At 35.5% G+C, this 12603-nt stretch overlaps 1 protein-coding gene across 2 annotated transcripts in view; it reads right to left on the bottom strand.

Annotated features, from left to right (window-relative positions):
* LOC150090015 (nuclear pore complex protein Nup93-like) overlaps positions 1–12603 on the bottom strand; it is a 220838-nt gene that overhangs the window by 177900 nt on the left and 30335 nt on the right. For both annotated transcript variants that reach the window (XM_090368937.1, XM_090368936.1), the window contains exons 4-5: positions 9840–9902; positions 5704–5832 (exon numbers count right to left, since the gene is read on the bottom strand). In XM_090368937.1, the coding sequence (XP_090225063.1) occupies positions 5704–5832; positions 9840–9902 (192 nt within the window). The remainder of the gene's footprint in view (positions 1–5703; positions 5833–9839; positions 9903–12603) is intronic.

Here is a 12603-nt window from a genome sequence, read left to right as displayed (position 1 = left end):
ACCAATATTCCATGTGTTTGCAAATTGTGTGGCTTTCCAATTTGAAAGTTCATCCTCTCTCCCTCTAACTTTTCGTGTTGTTACTCAGTTTTGGTATTATTTAAGGATTATTCCAAAAATATGCACATTGCACAAATGCTCCTCACTCTATACACCTTCTCAAACTGACATTTATCAGTATAATAATTTGAAGTTTAACCTCAATATTAGTGTGCTTAAAACAGAGTTTCTTCTTTGAATAGTTGCATAGAGGCTTTTAAAAATAGATGGTGATATTCCTTCAGGTCAGATTATAGTTTCAGATCAAAGATCTTTTATCAGAAGTGAAACTCTAAGTGGTTGAAATATAGAGCAATACAAATTTATGAATCATTGCAGGAAGTGTGTGGTGAGTCAGCAATAGATCACAGCATGATTTCACGTTGGTCTCAAAGGTTTCATCAAGGTAAAACCAATGTTGAAGACAAGCAATGCTCAGATAGACTGAGAACATCTAGGGACAACATATCAGCAATCAATTATTACCACCATTTGGAGGAAGACATACATATGTCTTCCTCCAAAATGGTGGAGAAGAAATAGCCAATGAATCTGGAATACCGAAATAATCTGTTCACCGAATTTTAAGTGAGGTGTTAAAAAAGCAAAGGGTTGCCCCCAGTTGGTCCCGTACTTGCAGTCAGATGAACAATGGACAAAGTGGAAAGAAACTGCAATGTAGTTACTCACATTACCAACAAGAAGATGAAGACTTTCTAAAATACGTTGTTGCCATTGATGAGACATGGACATGCAACTTTGACCCTCAAGTCACAATCAGCTCAGTAGATGCATCTGTCCCATGACCCTCTAAATGTCACCAGCAACAATCAAAGGTGAAACAAATGGTCATCATGCTGTTGATGATGTGCCAATTGGAAGATCAGTAACTGGAGACTACTATGAAACATTTCTTCATCAGAAATTATGCCCAAAAATTCATCAAAAGTGACTACAAATGTTGGAAGCTGAAGTACTTGTACTCCATGACAATGAAAGGCCTTATATCACATAGTCTGTATGGCTTGGCCTCATATCACACAGCCTGTATTTTGATTATGATCTATTCCCCAGGCTCAAGGAACCATTGTGTGGACAAAGATTTCTATCCTTAGGAGTGCTGAATGCAACCGTGACCCAATGCATTAGACAGTTTAACTTTAGCAGGTTTAACTTTAACTGGCATTCAAAAACTACCTGAACTTTGGGAAGCAGCCATTAACACGGGACTACAATGAAAGTTTTTAATGTAATTGATGATATAAAATAAATTCATTTTAAAATTAACAGCTTTTGTGCATTACTTTTGGGATAACTCTCATAGAAAGCAGGAAGCATAAGTATAGCTCTTTTATTTTTCTATGCTAACAATTTATCACCTTTCTGAAAACCAACAATGCTGTGCTTTTCAGTATTCTTTGTAGTCATCATCTCTGATGATAATCCCTTCATGTGTCCTATAATAGCACTGCTTAGGTATATTTATTTAGTTCATGAAATTCTTCTGTTAGTTGGACACTAGTGTAAAATGGACCTGAATAAATGAAATCTACTGCCCTGAATGCTATGAAGCAGTTTTTGGGTGAGATGAGGCATGAACCTTGGTGTGAAATCAAGTCTGGTCTTATCGATTCAGCAGCAGGCTTTCCAAATTAGAGAATAATAGCTGGCACGTTATCTATTTCTAATAAGTTAAAATAAACATATGAAGTCCCACTTTGTTGGTTATCAAGAATTATAACATTTGAATAAAACTCTACACTTGAAACCAATAGCAGTTTCATCTAATGCAATAATTCTTTCTAAAACAAAATATTTACAAAACTTTCCATTCAGAATCACCAAAAATAGTTTTTACTTAGGATCTCCTACTTTGAATTCCTTTTGTTTTCTGTTTTGTTGTTAGCCAGAGATAGAGCATACAAAGTATCTGCAGAAATCTCTTCCTATTAAATACATTCTTGAAAAATGGAATGTTTGTCTGTCCATTCTTTAAACCGGTATTCTTTTATATTAATTTTTTCATTAGAGTCCCAAATGCTTCAAAAAAATGCTTTTAGTTCATTAAAATTCTGAACCAGAAAGCCCTAACAATTTCTTCATCAGAAAGGTTGTTACATGATGTTGATGCTATGTCTAAACACTTCACTTCCAACACAGAGTAAAAGATACTCTGTTACTTTTAAAATGAAGGAAGATAACAGCCATCTGCTGTTAACAATTGAATACAAACATTAGTCTAGTTTTTCACATTATTTATATGAAGTATAAACAGATGGGAGTATAATAATTATGCTAGCACAACAGGAAAACAAATTTCATCAGCTGGAAACTAAAATTTTAAGATGTCGTGGCATCACTGGACTAGAGGGTTAATAGGAAATAAAAATATGAAATTTTCAGGTATCAACACAGTCACTGATTACTGGAATAAACTTCCATCTGATGACTGTAGAAGTGAATAATTTGAATAAATTTATCAGAGATGATGGAAAGATGGTGATTAGTTTTTTTCCTTTCCTTTTTTTTTTTTTTTTTTTTTTGCTGTATATGCTTGTGTCCTTGCATCATTTGCCAATATTAACTTGGTAGTGGTAGCAGAGTACCTCATACATGCACCTTGAAAACAATGTTCCTGCATTAACCATTAATCAATGAATAAAAATCTGAAATTTTTTATACCTTCCTAAATATAGTCAAACTTTTAGTAAAACAGCTTTTTTTTATTTATTTATTATTATTTTTTTTTTTGTATGGTTTTCATGGAGAAATTGCATGCAAGAGCCTGTCAGGTGCACCTCAACTATTCAGGTTTTGCTGTAGGGTGGCATGGTACCAGACATGTGCCAATAACATGTTAAAGTTTATGGATACTTGTTTTTCCTGTCCCACTAGTTTAATAAACGTCAACTGTCTTACTCTAGTTATTCTGAATGATTTAGTACTGCATTCACTGAGTAAAGACGATAACATGAAACTTGATACTTTCTTCAAATGGCCACTACTCTGCAGGAAGCATCATATGTGATTTCAAATTTCACATGCAGTGAAACTCGCCAAATATGAAATAAATTTTGAAATAAACTTGAAAAAGTAAGTAACTAATGTACTGAATATATTTAACATGTGTTTTTCATTTTTTTTAATATTTATGTACACAATAAGCAGAAATGAATGTGCATGCATGTTTGTAATTTTGTACACTTTTTAATACAGTCCATTCCAGTTATTTGGGACACATCGGGACTAGTGCATTTTGGTCCGATTAAGCGGCTGCCCTAATTATCCGAAGTTTCACGTAAATAGGTAAAAATACAATGTACTCCCCCCTTTTTTTTTACAATTGGTTCACTGTACAATCAAATCATGTTATGACGAACTCACCATAGTAAAGTACCATTCACTATACGATGCGCAGTAAGCTCCGGTCATTGTGATCGCGTTTGTGAATTGAATTTTAATTCTATTAAACAGCGATTCTAATTAGCAAAAATAGGAAGAATATTATCCACAGGCTATAAAAGCAAATATATATTAAGCACAAATTTACCCTTTATTACCTTACCAATTAAAAAATACATGATAATTGGAATAATTAATACGTACTGTAATATGTACATAGGAACTAGTGGACATTTCTGTTCACTGACATTTGTGGGTGGAGGTTAAAAGTTAAAACAGTAAAAAGATAAGTAATCAATAAAAAAGAACACGGCACACACAAATTGCAAGTAACACAATACAGTACTCGCAAGTGATAACCGAGTAACGAGTTACAAAGCTTTAAAAATAGGAATGAAGAGAAGATCTGAAAATTAATTTTTTTTATATGATTGAAGATTTCATGGAGGTGTAAACACATTTCACCATAATAACCCACAGAATTCCAGCTGTTGGTATTATCGCAAATTCAGTAAGATCGAGTTTACTATCCGTTTATGATAGATTTCACTAACAGAAAAGCCCAATAAACAGGTGACTGCTAATTGTTTTTATTGTTTTATGGTTGTGACCTCCAGAATTTCGACCGAACCACGTGGTACCGTCGGAGACAATCGTAGGGTAATCTCCAGTGGTGCGGTCTCCTGTCCCGATTAAACGGCATGCTGTCCCAATTAAGCGAAATAAACCCTGGCTATTTTCTCGATTGGTTTCTGTTTTTTTAAGATTTGCTCCAAATAAATGGCTGCCCCGATTAACCGGTGGCCCAAATAACCAGAATCCACTGTATTTTTCATTTTTTTAATATTTATGTGTGTATTTTTAATATTTATTTATGTTTTTTATTTTTAATATTTATGTACACAATAAACAAAAATATATGTGCATGCATGTTTGTAATTTTGTACACTTAATGGTCCTTTAAACTGGAAATAGAAGAGTGTTCTTTCTGTTTTACACCTAAAGAATTTTTTTGTAATTTTCAGGAGAATTAATTTTTTTTTTTCCCCTTTTTGAAAATAAAATATGAGTTCAAAGAGAATTAAAAAAAAAAATTAAACAGAAAAGAAAACACAGACCAACCACTGTCTTTGCTACATATTGGGTACCATCACTGACAGTTTAATACTAAACAGTCAGATATAATGCATTAGGCATAGATAAGTCAAGAGCTATATATAGGAAACCATTAAAACCAAGCAATAAGGAAACAGCTCTTCTGAGGTCTCCAAGGCTTCTGTGATCTGTGTGGGTTGAAGCCCCATCTTCTGTAGATGTTAACCATTAGATAAAAATAATTAGTTAGAATTAGTTTAAAAGCTACATTAAATTTTTCAAACAGCAATCTAAAGTGCAATAATCAAAGCAAAAACTAATTTACAATAACTTATAATTAGTGTGCAGATCTATATTTAAAACTGAAGTGCCTTTATTTTTAAAAGTATTCGTAGTAGTGGCAAATGATGCAAGAAAGCAAGCTTATACAGCATCAGCTAAAAAAAAAAAAAAAAAAAATTCCCACATTACCATCACCCTTCAATAGTTTAACTAGTTCTTCCATGCAAACTACCACCGCCACAACAACATATGGAAGTTTGTTCCAACAATCAACTACCTACTGGCTGAAGGCAAACTCCTGCACGCACATACATCCTCCAACTATCAATTTTAAGTTATGCCCTTCCTGTGTGCAGTCTTGAGCAAGAGGAAGAATACCATCAGCATTGAGCATGCTCAAACTATTAACACATCAATCAGATAACCTTATGCCCTCTAGCCTAGTCTCCAGAGAGGAGGCTAGAGGGCATAAGGTTATAAAATGCCAAAATTGATGGTCATCTAGGATTCCAGTGAGTGAACGTTATTTGCAGATTGAGAGGGGAAGGATGGCATCCTCCCACTAGACAGAGATTGTGCCTTGGAAACTGAAGCAGGGCAAAAAACAAATTGTGGTTCCTTGCAAAGCTATTTTTCAATTAATCTTTCTCCACTTTTAACATTTTATCTTCAATTAAATTTACCTCTGCAGCCAAAGAAACAGAAACAATGAATATTGGAATTAACAGGCTAGACCAAATTATAACTTGTTAACAATGAATAAGCAAAATAGTAAATATAATAATTACAAATGATGGAGCATGCTTATATGCAGTACTAAAATCAATTCAAATTTGTTTTTAAAAAAAATTAATAACAAAAGTTCAAAACCTCTCAATAACTTACATCTGTATCAAGAGTAATATCCATTACTTCCTGTGATGATCCCATTAATGCATTCATAATTCTGTGCTTCTCTTGTTCCCATTCATTTTCAAGAGTGTTCCAAAAAAGTTTATCAGCTCTTTCATAGGACTGGAAAAAAATAACAAAAATATTTATAAATTTTATATAGAGTCCATTCCGGTTATTTGGGACACATTGGAACTAGTGCATTTTGGCCCGATTAAGTGGCTGCCCCAATTATCTGAAGTTTCACGTAAATAGTTAAAAATACAATGTACCCCCCCCCCATTTACAACTGGTTCACTGTACAATCAAATCATGTTACGACAAACTCAATGTAGTAAAGTACCATTCACTATACTATGTGCAGTAAGCACCGGTCATTATGATCACGTTTGTGAACTGAATTTTAATTCTATTAAACAGCGATTCTAATTAGGGAAAATAAGAGGAATATTATCCACATAAGGCTATAAAAGCAAAGATATATTAAGCACAAATTTACCCTTTATTACCTTACCAATTAAAAAATTAAATGATACGCGAAAATTGGAAGAATATACGTGATAATCAGAATAATTAATATGTACATATGAACTAGTTGACATTTCTGTTCACTGACATTTGTGGGTGGGGGTTAAAATTTAAAACAGTAAAAAGATAAGCAAATAACAAAGAACACGGCACACACAAATTGCAAGTAACACAATAGGCGCAAGTGAGAATGGAGTAACAAGTTACTGAGCTTTAAAAATAGGAATGAAGAGAAGATCTGAAAATTAATTTTTTTATGATTGAAGATTTTATGGAAGTGTAAACACATTTCACCATAATAACCCACAGAATTCCAGCTGTCGGTATTATCGCAAATTCAGTAAGAAAAATCAATGAGATAGATATAAAATAACAGATGACACAGAAGCCTATGATAGATATAAGCTAGTCTGTAACCAAGTCACAACAGAGGTTAGGCAGGCAAAGGCAGATTATGAGAAATCTTTGGCAAAGGATGCAGAGTTCTTTACTGTTTTTCTTGGAGTTTTTAAAAGAGGTTTTTTTTTGGCTGATGCTATATAAGCTTGATTTCTTGCATCATGTGCTAATGTGATTCTTGCTGAACAAAAGGAAAAAGTCAATATCATTTATTATACTTTTAATAATGACCACTCTTATACTGCGTGAATATTAAGATAGTTTATTCAGTTAATAACTAAAGAAGGGGGCTGACAACAGCCAATATATGGCCTGATAATGGGTACCAGCAAGGTTCCCAAAAACTGACCTTAATGTATAGGAATTTAGTTAACTGAATAAACTGATCTTAATATTCACGTGGTATAAGAGTGGTCATAACTAAAAGTATAATTCTATGGAAAATCGCCACATAACATCCTTCCCCAAGTATATTCAATATCATTTGACATACCCATGATATGGAGGAAGCCAAAAGTCTACAGTGGTGATTATTACTTTTGTAATGTGAATGTAATTGGATACTTAGTGAAGAATAAGCACAACATGGTTTATCCAAACTTGGATTCAGTGGTGAGACCAATCCCCCACAATGACAGTATGCCAATTCCAGTACCTCCACAGCATGAACTAGATCCCTTAGAAGACAAAATGGCATGTAATGAAGGTGTGATAACTTCAACCAATCCTGAGTATACACCCAAAAAAGAGACATTGGGGTTGGGACCGTTTACCCAAGATGAGTGGAATGATCTTATAAGAGATTTAGTCCTGTTCAAAGATAAAGTTGAGCCTCCTGCCTTGAGACTAAAAAGAAACACTTAGTTAAGAAAAAATGTCAAGGGGCTCACTATTAAAAAGAAACAAAGTTTTGGCAAATTCCTTATAGTAAACAGTTGCTCTGCTACTGCTATGATATCAATGGAGTTTTTCGGGAATTGTCACAAGGACACATTACACCTGAATGGCATCTCCTCATTCACTCCTCGCACCAAAGTTAGAAAGCTATTCTCTTGCAAAATGAGAAAGTGAAGCCATCCATCCCTATTACAAACTCTGTTCAGCTAAAGAAGTATATGATAACATAAAGAAACTACTTGAAGCAATTCAATACTGCATTCTAGGTGCCTCCATAGCCAGGTGGGCAGGAGCAACAGTGCGTAGCACACGCTTCTTGATTAGACCAGGGTTCGAGCATGTGACCACCAAATACGGAGGATGCTGAAAGGTCAGGGAATGACCACCGCATATCCCCAGAGCAATATGGCCTTAGTTGCTAATGCTCCTAAAAACCAAATAACAACAACAACAGCAGCATTCATAATGGAATATATGCAGTGATCATTGGCATGTTGATGGACATGCCAAATAGATTCACAAAATATTGTTGTTTCTCATCAGATGACCATTCTAATGGAGACCATTACATCAGATGTAAATATCCTCAAATAAGCATATATGAGCCAGGAATGCATAGTGTGCAGTATGTTCCATTACTGGATCTAATAAAAAATTTCCTTCAACCTCTTCATATTAAACTTAGCCTAACCCCGGGGGCTCACATCTGGTGAGTATGGGCTTGGCACACCAGGGTCCTGAGCTGGATATCATCATTCTTCTCTTTCTTGGTGATTCCCTTCTACTCGTGACTCTCTCTCTCTCTCTCTCTCTCTCTCTCAGGGTTACCTCGGGAACTTTTTTTTTTCCTGGTGCATCATAAGCCTCAGGCTTCCTTGCATCATATGGATGATAATAATAATAATAATAATAATAATAATAATGAAGAATTTTGTGAAAGTGATGGGTGGATGAATTCAAGAGAATTTTTTTTTTGTTACCAAAGAGAAATTTCCAAAGATCAGCATCTCAAAAGAAAAGAGGGAACTTTTGTGGCACCTCAAATCAGAAGGCTTCTGCACGATGAAAGCTTTGAAAAAATGTCCTATACATAAAAAGACAGGGGTTCAAAAACTGCTTGATGCATAAAAATAAACAGGATGTCACTAAAACTTCACTTCTTGCATTTGCATTTAGACTTCTTTCCTGAAAAGCTTGGCATAGTGAGTGATGAATAGGAGGAATGATTCAATCAAGACGTTAAGTCAATGGGAAATCACTTAAGTGAGAATTTCCAAAGAGAAAAAGTCAAAGATGGAACAGAATTTTTGTGGCACCTCAATCAGATATTTTCTGCAAGGTGAAACACAAATGCATTTAACTTATTTACCCTTATAGCTACTTAATCACATTTCTTCCAATGGGATATAACTGCTGGCAATTTTTGTGCCTATTTCAATGATCCTTACAGTGCATAAAGAAAATACAGGTCACACACAAGTATTCACAGGGATGATGCATGTTGCTAACCTGTGTCACTTCTACAGCTCGTCTAACTCCTAGAATTAAGTTTCCCTTTAGCCTTAAGGCTCTTCCTCAATAACATTAGCAAAAACCTTCCTCTGTTCAAATGAATTCCAGTTTTACAAAACAAATTTCTTTTATAATGGGCAGAATAATCCACAAGGCTTTCATCATATAACCTCTCCTAGCATGTATCTGGGTAGAAGCACAGAAAAGAATATTTTGTCTCTTCTGAGAACATTTTTACAGCATTACTCTAATATTTCATGATCATGTCATGACTTTACTTATGTTTTAAGCCATTAGTTCCCCATATGGATGACAATACACTTTTTGGTACTCATAAAACTGATAGTACTCATTTAGTTACATCATTAAATTTTGAACCCAGCAGAGTTCATACTCTAGTTCTCTTTTGTACAATCTTATTACAGAACATATTTTTGCAATAAGGACAGATGTCTAGTTCTACCTGTAAAACCAGAGCCCCACTCATAGATTCAATACAATGGCTGAATTTGGGAAAGCATCTCTTGGATGATGTGTCCTAACAGTCTTCTGTCCACTAATAACATTAGTGCCATCCTCTGCTATACATTTTCAACACTTGTAGAAGGTTCTCTGTTAACAAATGTACTAGAAAAGTGGTAAACAGGGGTCACTATCCTCATAATAATAATAATATATGCAATAATGTTTGGTATTTTATTCCAAAACACACAAAAAAAAGTGGTGTTTTGCAAAAAAAATTTGCTGATGAATCTTCTTTTATATGACAATTTCAAATAAAGTCAGAAACTTACAGATTTCTTAGCCTCTTCAATAACAGAAAGGATAGCATTTTCTCTTTCGTTTTTCAAAAAACCCTATAAAAAACAAAATGTTATACAATTATAAAAGTTATATTATTTCACCAATGGCTAAATAACATAAATATTAATAGATTATATTTCACATTCATAAGAATTCTCATTCAAATAAATAACAAAGAAAATTAATAATGTTATCACATAATTCCAAGAGGAAGACTAGTTAAGTTTCTACACATGCTATGGGAGAGAATCTGGAAGCAAGCAAGGGTGGGTCTCTTCATGGTAATTCCCTATGCAACAATTCAAAATTGATGAATAATACCTGAGATAGATTAAACCAGGATAATGAGTTAATATAGTTATTGAGTTAACATGAGGCATCATATGCCTCAACATTTGGACACCTGGATTTTTATTAGAGAAATTACCCTGAATGACAGTAATGATCTTTCATTGAATATGCTCAATCAGTTAGCAAGAGTAGTCAGCTGGAACTTAGTGCCATTTCTTTTTAAATGCAACAGCTAAAATTGACTTCACTGATGTCCCTACTGGGCATTCCAGCTCATACTAAAGGTGTTCTATAGAACTTAAATCAGGACTACAGGACAGTCGGACCATTTGTGGATTCTGACTTCAAGTGCTTATATGCCTGGCACAATTAGGACAGCATTATCAGGTTGGAATATGGCTTACTTCCAGAATTGCAGGGTGGAGTATCACAGAGTTGTTTAAAATGTCAATACAGTAGACTCTCGATTTTCCGGGATAGAGAGTAAAAAGAAATTCCCTGATAATCGATTTCCCGGTTGATCCAAAAATACAGTAAGTCCCCGACATACATAAGAGATACGTTCCAGGACTTCGTACGTAAGTCGAGTTTTACATTAGCATTTTTTTTTTAGCATTAGCATTAGTAGAGGCATTTGATGCAAGAAATCAAGCTTATGCAGCATCAGCCAAAAAAAAAAAAAAAAAACCACTTCCACTTCACCCCTCTGTTCGTTCAAAATACCTGTCCAGCTGAGCCTTAAACTTATTTAGGCTATCAACCTCCACCACAAGGGATGGAAGTCTGTTCCACCAACCAACCACCCGCTGGCTAAAGGCAAATTTCCACACGTCTATCCTACATCTGTCTTTCCTCAATTTGAATTTATGCCCTCTCAGATGATTTTTCTGAGCTAGAGGAAGAATCCCATCAGCATTGAGCATGCTTAAACCATTCAAGGCTTTATACACCTCTATCAGATCACCTCGCTGGTGCCTAGTCTCCAGACACTGTAATTTGAAAAACTTAAGCCTTTCTTCGTAAGAGCACCCCTTTGTTCCATTCACTAATCTTGTTGCCCTTCTCTGCACTCGTTCCAGCAGCTCTACATCCTTCTTGAAATGAGGCCTCCAGACCTGTATACCGTACTCTAGGTGTGGCCTGACCATTGCCTTATACAATGGAATAATCACCTCCTTATCCCTGCTGGAAAAATTCCTGTATATCATTGACAATACTCCATGAGCTACTCTTGCAGCCCGTCTGCACTGCTCAGAGAACTTCATATCTGCCTGCACAACCACCCCCAAGTCCCTTTCATTCTCTACCACTGTCAGTGTAGTACCACAGAGTTGATACATTGCTCTGGGGTTGCTGTTTCCCATGTGTAGTACTTTACATTTGTCAATGTTAAACTTCATTTGCCACCTCTCAGCCCATCTGCTCAGCCTTTCCAGATCCTGTTGCAGCAGCATAGTGTCAGTAGTGTCCTTGACAACCCTGCCAACCTTTGTATCATCTGCAAACTTGGACATTAAGCTTGATATACCATCATCAATATCATTTATAAATACAGAAAACAATAATGGACCCAACACTGAGCCCTGAGGGACTCCACTAATAACATTAGTCCACGATGAGCAGTGTCCATTGATTACCACTCTCTGTCTTCTCCCCCTCAACCACCCCTTTATCCATAGCAGCAATTTGCCTCCAATGTCACACTGCTCCAATTTGTGTAGCAGTCTTCCATGTGCAACAGTATCAAAAGCCTTTCTAAGATCCAAGTATATAATATCAAAGTTATTCCCTGCATCCAGTTCTTTTGTGACTGCATCATAGTATCCAATCAAGTTGGTCAGGCAAGACTTCCCCTTAACAAAACCATGCTGTGTCTGAGCTATAACTGAAGTCTTGTCTAAATGATCCTGCAGTGCTTCTTTAACCAGTGCCTCCATTAATTTTCCTGGAACAGAAATTAAGCTCACAGGTCTATAATTACTTGTGTCAGCCTTTGATCCTCCTTTGTGAATTGGGGTCACATTTGCACATTTCCAGTCTATGGGTACCTCCCCTGAGTCCAAGGAAGCGCTCATAATTATGGCTAAGGGTTTGCTTACTTCCTTTGCTGCCTCCTTTAATATAACTGGATAGATCCCATCCACCCCAGGTGCCTTTCTTGTGTTTATCTTCAACAGTTTCTCCTCCACTTTACTCCCAGTTATTTCAAGATTCTGTAGCTTACTGCTAGAGTTGAATACACCTCTGGCATTCCCCTTGCTGAATAACTCCTCATGTGTGAATGTCGATGCAAAATATTCATTTAGTTTGTTAGCTACCTGAGCAGGATCATCAACAGTTGACCCATCAATATCAAGTGGACCAATCTGATTCATCCCCTTCCTTCTAGAGTTTACATAAGTAAAGAACTCTTTGCTTTTTCTTTGCATCCCTTGCCAAGGACATACTCGGGAATGACTAATA

The sequence above is a fragment of the Mastigoproctus giganteus genome, chromosome 2 (assembly GCF_048544385.1).
Source record: "Mastigoproctus giganteus isolate SK-2022 chromosome 2, ASM4854438v1, whole genome shotgun sequence".
In the NCBI taxonomy this organism is placed as follows: Eukaryota; Metazoa; Arthropoda; class Arachnida; order Uropygi; family Thelyphonidae; genus Mastigoproctus; species Mastigoproctus giganteus.
This window is presented reverse-complemented; position numbering and strand designations above follow the sequence as displayed.